The sequence below is a fragment of the Microtus ochrogaster genome, unplaced genomic scaffold (assembly GCF_000317375.1).
Source record: "Microtus ochrogaster isolate Prairie Vole_2 unplaced genomic scaffold, MicOch1.0 UNK41, whole genome shotgun sequence".
Classification (NCBI taxonomy): Eukaryota; Metazoa; Chordata; class Mammalia; order Rodentia; family Cricetidae; genus Microtus; species Microtus ochrogaster.
In genome coordinates this window covers 982524-998788 of record NW_004949139.1, presented here as the reverse complement: position 1 = coordinate 998788, position 16265 = coordinate 982524, and the positions used below count along the sequence as shown (strand labels likewise).

The 16265-nt window shown below is 38.3% G+C and overlaps 1 protein-coding gene across 2 annotated transcripts in view; it reads right to left on the bottom strand.

Annotated features, from left to right (window-relative positions):
• Fchsd2 (FCH and double SH3 domains 2) overlaps positions 1 to 16265 on the bottom strand; it is a 213763-nt gene that overhangs the window by 112934 nt on the left and 84564 nt on the right. For both annotated transcript variants that reach the window (XM_005368781.2, XM_005368782.2), the window contains exon 4: positions 11860 to 11936. In XM_005368781.2, coding sequence (XP_005368838.1) covers positions 11860 to 11936 — 77 coding nt within the window. The remainder of the gene's footprint in view (positions 1 to 11859; positions 11937 to 16265) is intronic.

Here is a 16265-nt window from a genome sequence, read left to right as displayed (position 1 = left end):
AAAAAAAAAAAGAAGAGAAAGTAGGAAGTACACTTGAACTCACTGGCACAAGCAACCACTTCTTAAATATGACCCCAGCAGCACAGACACAGAGAGAAACAATTAATAAATGGGACCTCCTGAAACTGAAAAGCTTCTGAAAAGCAAAGAACACTGTCAACAAGACAAAATGACAGCGTACAGAATGGGAAAAGATCTTTACCAACCTCACATCAGACAGAGGTCTGATCTCCAAAATATACAAAGAACTCAAAAAAATCAGTCATCAAAAGAACAAATAATCCAATAAAAAAAATGGAGTACAGACCTAAACAGAGAACTCTCAACAGAGGAATTTAAAATGGCTTAAAGACACTAAAGGAAATGTTCAACATCCTTAGTCATCAGAGAAATACAAATCAAAACAACTCTGAGATTCCATCTTACACCTGTAAGAATGGCCAAAATCAAAAACACTGATGACATCTTATGCTGGAGAGGTTATGGGGAAAAGGGAACACTTCTGCATTGTTGGTGGGAATGCAAGCTGGTACAACCGCTTTGGATATCAGTGTGGTAATTTCTCACAATATTAGGAAACAACCTTCCTCAAGACCCAGTAATACCACTTTTCGGTATATATCCAAAGGATGCTCAATTGTACCACAAGGACATGTGTTCAACTATGTATAGCAGCTTTGTTTGTCATAGCCAGAATCTGGAAATATCCTAAATGCCCCTCGATCAAAAAATGGATAAGAAAAATGTGGTACATTTATACAATGGAGTACTACATAGCAGAAAAAAATTACAGCTTGAATTTCCAGGAAAATGGATGCAACTAGGAAACATTATTTTGATTGAATGTGGTAACCCAGACACAGAAAGACAATTATCACAGGTACTCACTCATAGGTGGTTTTTAAACAGAAATCAAAGAAAACCAGCCTACAAACCACAATCCCAGAGAACTTAGACAACAATGAGGACACTTAGATAGACTTACATAGATCTAATCTACATGGGAAGCTGAAAGTAGAAAAAGACAAGATCTCCTTAGTAAATTGGGAGCATGGAGACCTTGGGGGAGGGTTGAAAGGGGAGGGGAGAGGCAGGGAGGGGAACAGAGAAAAATGTAGAACTCAATAAATATCAATAAACATTGTATTAAAATTTTTTAAAAACCCAGCAATTGAAAATAAAAAGAAAAGAAAAATTAAAACCATGTAAAGATGGAAAATATACAGAGAATCTGGATATTGTATGTTATTGTGTTGTCTTTGAATTGTTTGACTGCTGAGGAAGGAGCAACAGCTGCTAAAAGACATTTGATTATAAATGCTGCTGGACTGATCTAAGCTATATATTTTGAAAATGCCCTGGATTCAAATTTTAAGTCAAAAGATATATTATTTCGAAGAAGAACTTTTGCTTTTGTTTCCACAGGAAATGAGAGGCTGTGGCTTCATTCAGGTTTGATCAAGGAAGAACCCCATGCACAATTTCTGACAGGAGCAGGGATGGCCAGATGACCTAATGTTTCAGAGCGACTCTGTTGCAGTTTCCTCTGAGTTCTACACCCAGAATAGCCTCAAGACTGTTGGCTGAGATGATCTAGTCTCAAAGAATACTCCAGTCAGGACTTGACCATCATCCTTAATTTTCTTTGGTTACCCCCATAAGATTATCAGCACTCTCAATCAGCAGGAAGTAGCCTAGAAAACTACATCCATACTCCCAAAAAATGGATTATGGATGCTTGTCTTTGTTTAGTGTTGGTTATAAGTTGTTTTTGATAATGGTCAGGAAAAAAGCTGATTAGATTCAGAGTTCTTGTTTTGAAAAGAAAAAAAAGGGGAAGTGCTGTGGGATAATGCTCTTGTACCCTGTAAATCTTTGTCACTTGTATTGATTTAATTAAACGCTGACTGGACAGTAGCCAGACAGAAAGTACAGGTGGGTGACCAGACTAGGAGAATTCTAGGAAGAGGAAAGGCTCAGTCTATAGACGTCAGCCAGTTGCCAAGAAAACAAGACACGTAGAAAATGAGGTAATGCCACGGCCACATGCAATACATAGACTAATAGAAATGGGTTAATTGATGATGTAACAGCTAGCTAGGCATATGTCTGAGCCATTGGCCAAACAGTGTTGCAATTCATATACTTTTTGCGTGATTAATCAGGTCTGGATGGCTGGGAAATAAAAGCACAGGTTCTGTTTACAAATGTAGGTCATCTGAAATGTACTATAAAGAGAGATCTTTTCACTAAAAACATCTTTTAAAGTTACTAGATTTCTAGGAGCAAACATACCCTAAACAATGAGGTCCTTATTAAAAGACATAGAATTCAGATACCAGTATAACACTTGGGTTTAAGTTCTAGATCAGTTTTTTTTTAGACAGGGTCTCATTCTACAGCCCTGGCTGGCCTAAACTTTAATATGAAGCTCAACCCGTCCTTGAACTTGCCATGATACCTTGGCCTCAGCTTCCCATAATGTTGGGAATTATAAGGATCCACCACAACGCCTGGTTCAAGTTCAAGCAACATAACCATGTAAAAACCCCACACGTTTTTATTGCTTCCATTCACTAATAAGAAGGTGAAAACACCAAGCTCCCAGGACACCATTCTTGCTGACTCGCTCCACCTCACTAGCTACTCTCACAGTCTGTTGTTGGTTTCTCGGTATCTTCAGCCCAATAAACGCTACAGTGTCCCAGAGTCTATCCAGTTTCTCTCAATATTAGTTCATCCAGGCTCATGATTTAAATACATCACTATGCTGACAATTCCTGATCTTTTAAGATCTTTCCACACACCTTCCCTAATCTTCAACTACTGATTGATTGATTATACATTAGATATTTATAAACACTGTATACCTAATACATCCAAGAACAAACTTAATTTTCCTAGACTCAGTTCTGGCAAACTATTTAATCACGTGATGGTCACTGAAACATTGGTTCTTTTTTTTCCCTCTTACATTTCACAAATGTTTCATCAAGGAATTTTGTTTGCTTGAACTTACAGAACAGAATCTGATCACTAATGACCTCCAGCATTGCCCCCATCTGCTGTACGCCACTATCATCTTGTGCCTGGATTAATGTAAAGGTCTCCTGACATCTGCCTCTGTCCTGTCCCTACAATACAATACAATACCTACTACTTCAATCTCAACATCAGAAAACTAGGCAGAATTTAATACTGTCAGGCAGTATCAGTATCTACTTCCTTGTTATGGTAGTATAGGGTGTTGCCACTGGGGCACCTGAGTAAAGAATATGAGTGAGTGAGTGTTCTTTATATTATTTGTGGGGTGTTAAATTACATTTGCACAAAGGAGTGTTACTTAGCTTACTGAGTTTACTGTTTTAAAATGAAGATTATTGTTTAAAAATGACATCATAAAATTTGTAGGTAAACAGATAGAAATAGAAAAAAATCATCCTGAGTGAGGTAAGACAGACTCAGAAAGATAAATAGGGTATGTATTCATTTATAAAGTATCATTAGCAATTAAGCAAATGATAACCAAGCTATAATCACTAGACCCAGAAAGAAGGGTCTAGAGGGGACTCAGCAATCTCCCTGGGAAGGGCAAATGTCTTATGGGTGAACTAGGGACAGGTGAGGGGTGGAGATGGGGTGGAGAGAGAGAGTGTGGGGAGAAACATATGCATATGGGGGGCACCTGAGGGTTGTGAAGAAACCTAGTGCAGTAGAAGTTTCCTGGAATCTATGAAAGTGACTGGTCATCTCTTGTAGCTAAGAATGGCTTCCAGTGGTGGGACTATATTGTATTAATTGAGTTGTTGGTCAAGGGGGTTCTATGGAAATCCCCAAACAACCCAGGTTGTTGGTAAAACAAAAAGTTGCTCTCTACAATCAGACAGTGGGACCCCATTGCCAAGGACAACACCCACACAATTCACTGAAGATGGAGATGTCTGTCGTGCTGGTACCGGCCAGGAGCCCTCATTCCTACATTCTAGCTAGTCTCCTTGGTGAGGGAAGGTACTTTGCAGGCTACTGAAAGAGAAATGTGGACACCATCCCAGGAACAAAACTTTTGACCTACAATCTGTCCTGCTTGCAAAATATGCTAGGGTGATAGTGGCACAGAACTTGTAGGAGTACCCAACCAATGTCTGATGTGACTTCACAAGAAGGAACCCATCCTTGATACTGCTTGGCTAACCAAGAACCAGAGACTAGATAGCCCAGAGAACTAGGGAAAATCCAAACACTTACTAGTCTGAAAAAAGAAATCAATAAACAGATTTCTAACGATATCCTGTTATATTATCAAATCAGTGTGTTATCCAGTTAACTTCAGAGAGGTTTTTTGGCAGTAGATGGGAGAGAGAGTCTAAAAGGGAGGGTTCCATCAAATCCCCCACCTCAGAGCTCAAGGAACTATATAGAAGAGGAGGGAGAAAGATTGCAAAGGGAATGGAGGACACTAGCAGAGATGAAGATAGTCATGATGAAAGGTAAAGGCACTTTGTTGCTATAGCAAATGGAATTGTGAAAGGGAGCAATTGTGGGCAGAGAGAAGCAGCCAACAACATAGAGAAGATAAAATCTAGAGAAGTAGAAGACATCTGATCTTCGGTTTTAGAATGAACCATATTTTCTAATAAAAATGTTAGTGCCAGTTTACAGAGAATATTTATTTATTTTATATAGTTGTTTTGTCTGGATATCTGTCTACACATCAGAAGAGGGCATAGGGTCCCAAGGGACTTCAGTAATGGACTGTTGTGAACTGACACGTGGGTGCCAGGAACTGAACCCAGGACCTTTGGCAGAGCAGCCAGTGTTTATAACCACTAATCCATTTCTCTAGGCCATATAGAAAATATTTAAAACCAGGTTTGATGAGGGAAATCTCTAGAAAGCTGAGGAGGGAACTTTGAGGAGTACTGACAGTGTAAGCACAAAAAAACTACCTGCAAAGAATATAAAAAATACCCCCAGAGATAATATTACAAAAGTCTAGTTTTCACGTCAATGGGGTGGTATCACAGCATTAATGGTACATGCATCATCACACTGGTAAATGAAATAAAGGTCCAATCAGGCATGCTGATGAAAATGAATGACTCAAGTAATAGAAAAGAGTAATTTTAAATAAACATTTGAATAAATATAAAAATACATTGATAAAGAATTTATGGTAGACAATTTCTAATATCACCATTCTGAATGTACTAAACTATTATTCAGAATATCATTCTCTGAGAATTTAACCCACAGACATAGTCACACTTTCACAGTAAACAAAGATGTATTTGTGAGCACAGGAGATTTATTTATTACAGCATTATTAATAATACTAATTAACTACCAACAGGGAAACAAATATGAGACATGGATCATGCATACTCTGACATTAAAACCATTAAAAAATGAACACAGCTGTGAAAGGCTGTCTAAAGTAGATTTTGTGCAGTGTAGGCATATGCACACTTGCTGGCAGAGAGACATCCATAGGAACACAGATAGCTCTAAGTCCTGTTAAAAATAACAAAGCTAGGTGGGCAGTGGTGGCGCACACCTATAATCCCAGCACTCAGGAGGCAGAAGCAGGTGGATCAAGGCCAGCCTGGTCTACAAAATGAGTTCCAGCCAGATCTGTTACACAAAGAGACCCTGTCTCAAAAAAACCAAAAAGCAAACAAACAGACAAAATAAAAAATGACAAAACAAAACAAAAACAAAAATCAAAAATCAAAGCTGGAGAGATGGCTCAGAGGTTAAGAGTACTGGCTGCTCTCCCAGAGTCCCGATTTCAATTCCCAGCAACCACATGGTGGCTCACAACCATCCATAACAAGAACTGGTGCCCTCTTCTGGCCTGCAGGCATACATGCAGGCAGAACATTGTATACATAATAAACAAATCTTAAAAAGAAAAAACAAAGCTGTAAGTATTATGGTCATGAATAAATCACATAGAAAAAAGATGAAAGTAAAGATCACATGCCTCTTATAGCAATTAGTTAGGGAATGTATGTGAGTAGACGATACGAGGAAAAGAAGAGGCTGACTTTGTATTGTTTATACTCTTACTATTTAACTAATGATAATCATATATTACTTTGATAAAAATTTCTAAACTAAACCAAACTATAAATTAACTAAACAGGAAGCTGAAATTACTAAAACTAAAACAAAATAAGCTTCAAATAAATAAATAAATAAAAATTGGCAGTTCCATTCCCAACAGATAGCTCTACAAGACACTCAGGCACCTGAGGCTCAGAAGAGGGGGCAGGAGATTTTTAAAAGATAGAGGATCTCTTTGCTCATATCTGACTCCTCCCATTCTTCAATTGGACTTTGGGAGCTCAGCCCAGTCCTCTGCTGCGGGTCCCTGCCTCTGTTCCCATCAGTTGCTGGATGAAGGTTCTATGGTGACATCTACGCTATTCATCAACCTGACTGACTACAGGGCAAGTCCAATTTGGGTATCCTCCCCTCTATTGCTTAGGGTCTTAGCTTGGATCATCCTTGTGGATTCCTAGGAATTTCTCCAGTGCCAGATTTCTTGCTAGCTCCATAATGGCTCCCTCAATCAAAGTATCTCTTTCCTTGCTCTCCATCTCTTTCTTTCCTCAATCTTGACTATCCTTTTCTCACGTTATCCTTCTCCCGTCCTCTTCCCCTTCCACTCTCCTTTCTTCCCCCACCCCATACCCCCAATTTTGTCAGAAGCTCTTTTCTATTTCCCTTTCCAGGTGGATCTATGTATGTTTTTCTTAGGATTCATCTTGTTACTTAGCTTCTCTAGGGTCATGGACTATAGACTCGTAATCCTTTGCTTTACAGCTAGTATTACGAGTGGGTATATACCATGTTCATCTTTCTGGGTCTGGGTTACCTCATGCAGGATTTGTTTTTAGTTGTATCTATTTGCACACAAATTTCAAGATGTCATTGTATTTTACTGCCGAGTAGTACTCCATTGTGTAAATGTACCACATTTTCTTTATCTATTCTTTGGTTGAAGGGCCTTTAGGCTGTTTCCAGGTTCTGGCTATTACAAATAAAGCTGCTATGCACATAGCTGAAGAAAGGTCCTTGTAGTATGATTGAACATTCTTTGGGTATATGCTCAAGAGAGATACTGCTGTGTCCTAAGGTAGGTTGATTCCCAGTTTTCTGAGAAACCACCATACTGATTTCCAGAGTGGTTGTACAAGTCTGTATTCTCACCAGCAATAGAGAAGTGTTCTCCTTACTCCACATCCTCTCCAGCATAAGCTATCATTGGTGTTTTTGATCTTTGCTATTCTGATTAGTGTAAGATGGTATCTCAGAGTTGTTTGGATTTGCATTTCTCTGATGCCTAAAGATGTTGAACATTTCTTTAAGTGTCTTTTGGCCATCTGAGATTCTTCTGTTGAGAGTTCTCTGTTTAGTTCTCCCATTTTTAATTAGGTTATTTGGAATTTTGATGTCTAATTTCTTGAGTTCTTCATATGTTTTGGAGATCAGTCCTGTCTGATGTGGGGTTAGTGAAGATCTTTTCCCATTCAGTAGGTTGTCTTTTTGTCTTATTGACTATCCTTTTCTTTCTAGAAGTTTCTCAGTTTCAGGAGGTCCCATTTATTTATTGTTGCTCTCAGTGTCTGTGCTACTGGTGTTATGTTTAGAAGTGTTCTTCTGTGGTCATGCATTTAAGGTCTACTTCCCACTTTTTCTTCTATCAGGTTCAGTGTGGTCAGATTTATATTGAAGTCTTTAATCCATTTGGACTTGAGTTTTGTACATGGGGATAGATATGGATCTATTTGCATTCTTTTTACATGTTGACATCCAATTATGCCAGCACCATTTGTTGAACATGCTTTCTTATTTTCATTGCATACTTTTAGCTTCTTTGTCAAAAATCAGCTGTTCATAGGTGTGTGGATTAATATCCATTAGTCAACTTGCCTGTTTTTCTGCCAACATCAAGCTGTTTTCAAGGTCATGAGGGGGACACACACTGAAACAGTTTACCTGAGCTAATGGGAGCTCACTAACTCCAGCCAGACAGGGAAGGAACCAGAATAGGACCAAACTAGTCTCTCTGAATATGGGTGACAGTTGTATGCTTGGGGCAGACTGAGGGGCCACTGGCACTGGCAGTGGCACCAGATTTATCCCTATTGCTTTTTGAGAACCTGTTCTCTTTGGATGTATACCTTGTTTAGCCTAGATATAGCAGTAGGGAGGGTCTTGAACCTTCCCCAAAGCAATGTGCCTTACCCTCTCTGAGGAGTGGATGGGGGGGTGTGTGTGGAGGAGATGGGAAGAGGGGAGGGACTGAGAACTTGGATTGGTATGTAAAATGAAAAAAAGATAGTTTGTTTTATTTTTAAAAAAATAAAATAACATAAAAATATAGAAGATCATGGACTTTTCTGTAAGACTGTGTCTCCAAAAATATCAGAAGCTATACCCATAAAGTCTCACCAATAGCACTGTCTAAACATGAGCTGAACAAGGACAGCTCCAACTGACAAGCGGGTGAAGGGAAACCCCATGACACCTCAAGTCTGCAAAGAATTTCCAGGCAACTAAGGCACACTGAGAGCAGGAAAAATAATCTTCCCCAGGGAAGAGCACAACAAGTGGCCAGCCCTGAAAACAACTATAAAGTAACATTATAATATTCTGAACCAACTATACTTACATATTTACGAATATATGTGAATGTGTAAACACACACACATATACACATGTAGCAGTAATTAATGAAAAAAGCCATGAATTTGAAAGAGATAATGGAAGGGTATATGGAAAGGTTTGGAGAGATGAAAGGGAAGGGGGGAAATGATGTAATTGTATTATAATCTCCCAAAGTAAAAGGAATTAAGTTTTTTAAATTGGCAATTGCCACTTTACCCTCAGTTATGATCTCTCTATTGTCTTCTCCAGAATACCTTCATCATCCTTTAAGTTGCCTAAGTTAGAATTTCTGGGTGTAGACCGTTTACTACCACCAGAACGGTTGGGAGCTCAAGAGCAAGCTTAGAAGTTGCCGCTAAGGGGAAATGTGGCTCTGGAAAAGGGAGGAAAGGAAATACAGCTTCTGGGAGTAACAGTGCTGGCAAAAAGGCTCAGAGCCCAAAGGTGGTGCCAATGCAGTAAGGTTATAGACACATTCTAAATGAAAAAACATGACAAAATCATGGAAGCCACGGAAAAGCTAAAATTTAGAAAGAGATTCAGTGAAGTGGCCATACAATATAGTGAGATAAAGTCAGGCAAGGGAGTGACTTGGGCTGGATGACCAGAGTCCATGGTGAATTTATAATCAAGAAGCAGCATCGGTCTTGCCTGTAAATTGGATAAGTCTGTTTGCAGACCTACCGGTTACCACAAAAATTGGATATCATATTACTAGCTTAAAGGAAGAAAATAAAATAATATGAAAGACTGAAAGAAAGCCCCTGGAAGTCACTGTTTAATCCTCCCTCCCTTTCTACTTTTTTTAAAAGAAGGTAAGTAAATATTTATCAAGTGTCTTCTGTGCCAAGAACTATTTTAGTTACAGAGGAAGCTGTCTATAATTGCTTCAGAATAAATCTGACAAAACCCCACACCAAATCAACTGTAAGTCTTCTGGCTTCACTCTCTTAGAAACCTCTGAAATCTTCCTTACAACCTCATTTTTAGTATAATTTTTATTATTCTGATGAAGATAAATTATAATGGTTTATATTTTGGGCATTTTTGTGCAACTCTACCTTGCACTGTGACTGTGGAGTTAGTTGTGAGCTTCTCTACTGACATTCTTCAATGCCTCTGTTACCTTCCCCTAGGCACGATCATGAAAGCCATTTATGATGCTTACCTACACATCCCCACCCAGTGCCAGGATCACCCTCTAACCCACACATTTCACAAGAGCCTGTCACTGTTTCCTAGGCGCCACATCTTCAAGATGTTACTCCTGCTCAATTCCTTTCACCAAGTTGTCTGTCTGGCAACGTCTTGCACATTTCTTAAGACTAAGTGCTATAAACTGAAGTTTTTCTGTCATATCCACTTCTACTACTTCCAAATTTGACATCTGTTTATAGTGACTACTTTCTGTAAATTCCTGAAAAACAGACACCATATCTTTAAAGGTCTCTAATCCTAAAGTTTACTCTAACAGCTAACTTATTATATAAAATAAGAATAATTATATTTCCCTCACTGGGTTGTTTTAATAATCACGAATGTGAGCAAAGTCCTACAAGGTGTCTGGCATTTAGTAAATATTCAGTAGCTGTTGGGTTAAAACACCTAGAATACACCTCATTCATCACTTGTAGTCCTGCATCAGCAACACAGTCTCTCCTGGAAGGCCGATTCACATCAGTCATGCAGAGCCTGTTTCCTAATCACGGGCTTTACTTTACTGTCTCTTTTACTTAGTATTTGATCCCCATATCTCTTTCCCCTCAGCAAACTGTTTACATACTAATAAGTTCATAAAAAACTCTTATTTTTATTTCTTATTTACTTTAATATTAAAATTATGCTATCTATTATTTTGTAGCTATGCAAGCTGAACTGTGGCAGTGTAAATAATTTTTAGATTTCTTTTCACATTCCATTTTCTAGCCCCGTTCATTTTCTGGGGGAAGGAGGAGATCGAGACAGGTTTCTCTGTGAAACAGCCGTGGCTGACCTCGAATTCACAAAAGATCACACTGGGATTAAAGTTGTGCTCTACCCTGCCCGGCTCCAGCCCCTCTTAGGAAATGCTTTCATGTTGGTCTTCATGGACGTTTCAGTTGCATGCTTTCTGAGTTAGGCTTTAAACTGGACTCTTAACTACTCATTTTTTTTTTAACTATTGTTTGTTGGAAACGGTCTTTAATTCCAAGAAGATGGTAAATGCTGAATTTTTTGACTTCTCTACCTCCCAAAGTAATGACATCCCTGAGCACAAAAACCAGTAAGTATTTTCAAATTTTGATGCCCCAAAAGGTATCAAAGTCTAAACAAAATCACAAGATACTGGTAGGTTACTGAGGACAAAATCTGTATTCTGCTGTTTCTGGCCTTCTTGAAAAGTTTCATGTGGAACATAAACTGGTGAGCTTTTCCACACCCTCTTATATACATACATTTCCAATGTTAAGTATCATGCGACACACAAAGTACTTCTCACTCATTATTAAAATACTCATTCACAAAGATCAAGTTTGAAAATTAAGGATTTATTTTAACAAGTCAATGAGCATGATAGCAGTGTAATCTTGCTTCATTACTATTGCAACAATGTTCCATTATCACAGATTCATAAGAAAACAACCTGTTTCTCTGTTCTTTCAATTCCATATGCGGGCATTCATATATAATTCTGGATTAAGATATGTTGAAATAATCTAATTTACAAAGTTTATTCATGCTATGGAATATAATTTTTAAAATAATTATGTCTTTAAAACAGGCAAAGAAAAAGGTAATCCTTTTAAAAACTGGAGTATCAATCACATTATTTAACTGTAACTCTGAGTAAAACAACTTTAAAACAAAGAAAGGAACTGGAGTCACGACTCAGTCTGTACAAAGTACATGCCATGCAAGCATGAGAACTGAGTTCAATTCCCAGAAACTACATTAAAAAACTGGGTGTAGTGGCATATGCTTATAATCCCAACACTGGAGAGGTAGAGAAAATATGCTCCCTAGGGCTTACTGGCCAACCAGCCTAGTCTAATCGGCAAACTTCAGGGTCCAATAAGAGACTCTGTATTAGAAAACAAGTTGATGGTTCTAGAGAAATGATATCTGAGGTTGAGCTCTGGCACACACACACACACACACACACACACACACACACACACACACACACACACTTTAGTAAGTTACCTGTAATCATTCCGATCATCACTTTTTATTCCAGGCCAATCTCTCTTCAGATATTGACTAGCCAACTTCTGGATACCCTGTTAAAAATATTTAAGGATGAGAAAAGTGGGACTTAAGGAATATCCATTTCATATCACCAAACTATTTGACTAATCACACAGCTGGCATCTAAGGTTTCTACTGTAACTTGGCTGAGGCATGGACCACATTTCTAAATTACAGCAAAACTCTTGAATATGAGGAGAGAAAATATATCTACACATCTATCATCCAATGCATAACAACAACTAAAGCGCCTTTGGATCTTAAGTTCTTCCTAAACTTGGAATAGTTGGGTTTCACTATTTCCAGGTATTATGCATTCTGAGAACTCATCTTGACTATAATCTCCAGTACTTCCACTTAACTGTTTATACTCTGGGGAGCCCAACTGCTAAGTTCCTGTTGGCTACATAACAGTATTTTTCTCATTTCTGCACTTTGCTCATGTCATTTCCACCACATGAAATACCTTCCTAGCATCTCACAATCATACCTGCCAAATTCTTACCTCCCTTTCTTTTAAAGACTCTTATACTTCCTAAACAAACGTAAGTATAAGCAGAAAAGACAGACAATTTTAATGCACTGGTAATTCATTTCATTCTACTAAAATAATGTTATTATTTATTTACAGGTTGGAATTCTACATGAATAAACTATCTTTCTAAACTATTTGGTTCTCCTGAGATTCAGTTCCTCCCACCCCCGAGACAGAGTTTCTCTGTGTAGCTTTGGAGCCTGTTCTGGCACTCACTCTGTAGACCAGGCTGGACTCAAACTCACAGAGATCTGCCTGCCTTTGCTTCCCAAGAGCAAGAATTAAAGGCATGCACTACCATAGCCTGGCCTGAAATACAGTTTTTAATGGAAAAATAGAATATTTGATTGTTCAGTTCTGGCCCATTATAAACTCATATTTTAAATTATGGATGTATTCTAATTAATTGTAGTCATATATACGGTCTGTAGGGGGTTCTCCAAACTGGCTCCATTATCATGACCTAAACAGTCTTTGACTCATTCTTTCTTTTCCAGTTCCTCGTTCAGACCCAAAATAAGTTAATTTTTCATGGACACCTAAGAAACTATTTAGAGTGTATAAGCTGGGTAAGTCCTTACCTTTTTCCTCTTTTTAACCACTACCTATACCTCCATTCAGTTATGGTCATGCAATCCTATTTATTCATAATCCTCCTATCCTGTTACTCTCTTATTTAAATATTTTTTCTGTTTATAAACTATAAGTTCCATTAGGTAAGGATCATGTTTATTAATAAAGTACTATATGCACAGGCTATAACAGAGTGGTTAGCATTTAGTTGATGCTAAAAATCCACTGACTACATGAATAAACTTCATTTATATTACTCTGATCCTAATGTATAATACCAATCTTTGGTGTTTTTGTCACTGTAGATTTAAAATGTTTGGATCAAAATTTCTATGGTCCTTAATTTTCACATAGGAAAATATGATACTTCAACTATTCATTTTAACTACAAATAAATTCCTCAGTAAAATTAGTAAAATTTGGCTACCTTCATGACTGAAAGAGATTATGTTTATTCCAAAACAATGAAAAAAAAATCCTGAGTCGGATAGTGGTGGCGCACGCCTTTAATTTCAACACTTGGGAGGCAGAGGCAGGCAGAGCTCTCTGAGTTCGAGGTCTACAAGAGCTAATTCCAAGATAGGGATGTTACACAGAGAAACATGTCCCGTCCCCGTCCCCCACAAAAAGAAAAATTTCCTGAAATTTATTTCATGCTGCACATTATTTTTTGTAAAAGTTGAACTAAGTCAAGATCTGTGAATTGAAGAACTCACTACCTATTGAAAGAAAGAGGTATGCAACAGAAAATGCCAAGCAACATGCAAGTCTCGAGAGGAAAAAAAGCAATATAAATACCCCAATAAGAAACAGATGATGTGACATATAATTTATAAGATCATGAATTGATTTCCAGCCTCATTAACTCTAAAGTGTTTGTAGAACATTTCACGTACAACACGGTCTAAGAAATGAGCCTCTCAAGAGAAGGGAAAGAAAAGAATGACAGGCAGCGCTCTTCAAGCTCATACAGAAGAAACACACTGTTTAACTTAACACTGTAAGAAAAAGAAACTTTAAAACCACAAAGAAAAAAGGAAACTTTATAATACTCAGATTTTACTTACTGTGTTATAGTTCATAGACAGTTAAATGTGAGTCAGACATGGTGGCACACACCTGTCCTGTAACCCAAAACTTGGGAAACAGAAGTAAGAAGTATCACCACAAGTTTGAGAGCAGCAAGTTCCAGGACAGTATCAAAATGACAGGTTAAGTTTGAGCTACATCCAAAGTTCTCAAAATTTTTATAGAAAGACATCATTTAAAGTAGATTTTATCTGATTCTAAAAGTTACCACATTAATTTAACTTTTTATGCATCCTAAATCACAAAAGCAGTTTCTAGAGTGCTCAACCACAAAGCTGGACTGTATTAAACTGAATAAACCTTTCAGAGATGAGTTGACGGATTCATAAACTGGACAAACAGTGAGCTCTCTAAATGAAAGACTTTATTCAGGTTAGTTCACAGCAACAGGAATCATGACTTCTATGTGCTCTGCAGCTGTTCAAGATCTAATCTGCAGAGATCTTAGAAGTATCAGTACGGTCCTAAATAACATTTCATGCCTCTGAGGGCATTTTATATATCTAAATTAACTAGCTCACCTTCTAAATTATACTTAAAGATACATCAGAGAGATAAATGGTCTCTTACAAAGAAAATTATCAACACTAATTAATTTGCTAAGAAAAATTATGGCTGGCTATATATATTTAAAGGACCTTTCTTCAGTCACTCCCCTGACCCATGGGGAGTTACTCTCTAAAACTGGTCCTCTAGGTATACATTTATGTACATTGATTTGAACACCAGATACAAAAAGTTCCTTTGACTAGCAATATAATTCCCACTAAAGCAGTGACTCCCATGAACATATATACTAGCAGACAGCCTTTGGAACATCCAATGACATCCTATTCCAACTTTTTAAAAAGCCATCAGTGTCTGATATAACACTTGTTTTGTTTCACCATTCAATAACACTTGCTGTATTCCCCTAACAAGTGAAGAAATACAAAGGAAGCCAGTGTTAAGTAGACACTGGGAAATGGACTGATGGTATAACCTCTGCCCATTCAAGCCAGCAAGCTGAGGAGTGTGCTCCTGGCTCTCCCAGAGCCGTGCTGCATGTACATTCTTTAAAGGGCACAGAATAAAATTGAAACTTAAATTTTACTAAGAGATTGGCATCAGGTTGCTTTTTTAAATATCAGGAAACATTATTATTATTATTAATTGATGTCTTCCCCTCCATCCTCTCATTTTAACACCCCCTTAAGGCTCCTCCATCTACCCCTCCCCCTCCTCCTTTCCCTTCAGAAAAGGGCAGTCCTCCCATGAATATTAGTCAGGCATGGTACAGCAAGTATACCAAGGAGACTAGGCGCCAACTTCCCTAGTAAGGCTAGGTGAGACAATGAGGTAGGAAGAGAGGGTCCCAAAAGCAGGTTCCAGCTCCTTCCGTTATAGCTCCCATAATCTTTCCTCTTCCTCTTCCACAGGACTCCCAGAAGTCAGCCTAATGTTTGGTTGTGGGTCTCTGATGACAACTGGGCTAGGCAACGATCTATGAGTATAGCAGAGTATCATTAGGATCAATTTCATTGATTTTTTTTTTTTTAAACCAGTCATGTTTGGTTCTATCCTAGGTCTCTGGGCTGTTCAGCCTCTGGGTCCTGGTCTTCCAGGCAGTTTCTGGAGTGGGCCTCTCCTGGTATGGGTCTCAAGTTGGGCCCAAAAATTGGATAAAGAAAATGCGGTTCATTTACACAATGGAGTACTACTCATCTGTTAAAAACAATGACATCATGAAATTTGCTGGAAAATGGATGGAACTACAAAAGACCATCTTGAGTGGGATAACCCAGACACAGAAAGACAAACATGGTATGTACTCACTCATAAGTGGATATTAGCCATAAAGTAAAAGAATAACCATACTACAATCCACAGAGCCAAAGAAGCTGAGTAACAAGGAAGACTCAAGGGGAGGGGCACATGAATCTCACTGTCAAGGGGAAGTAGAATAGTCATTCCAGGTGGACGGGAGAGGAGTGAACGGTGGTGGGCATGACAACAAGAGGGAGCAGGTGTGGGGAGTTGAGGGAGAGTGTACTGGGAAAGAAAACATTCTTTATATGCTATGCATTTGTATCACTGATGGAGGAAGGTCATTGGTTGATTTAATAAAGAAGCTGCTTGACCTGATAGGTTAGAACGTAGGTGGGAGGAGCAGAATGCTGGGCGG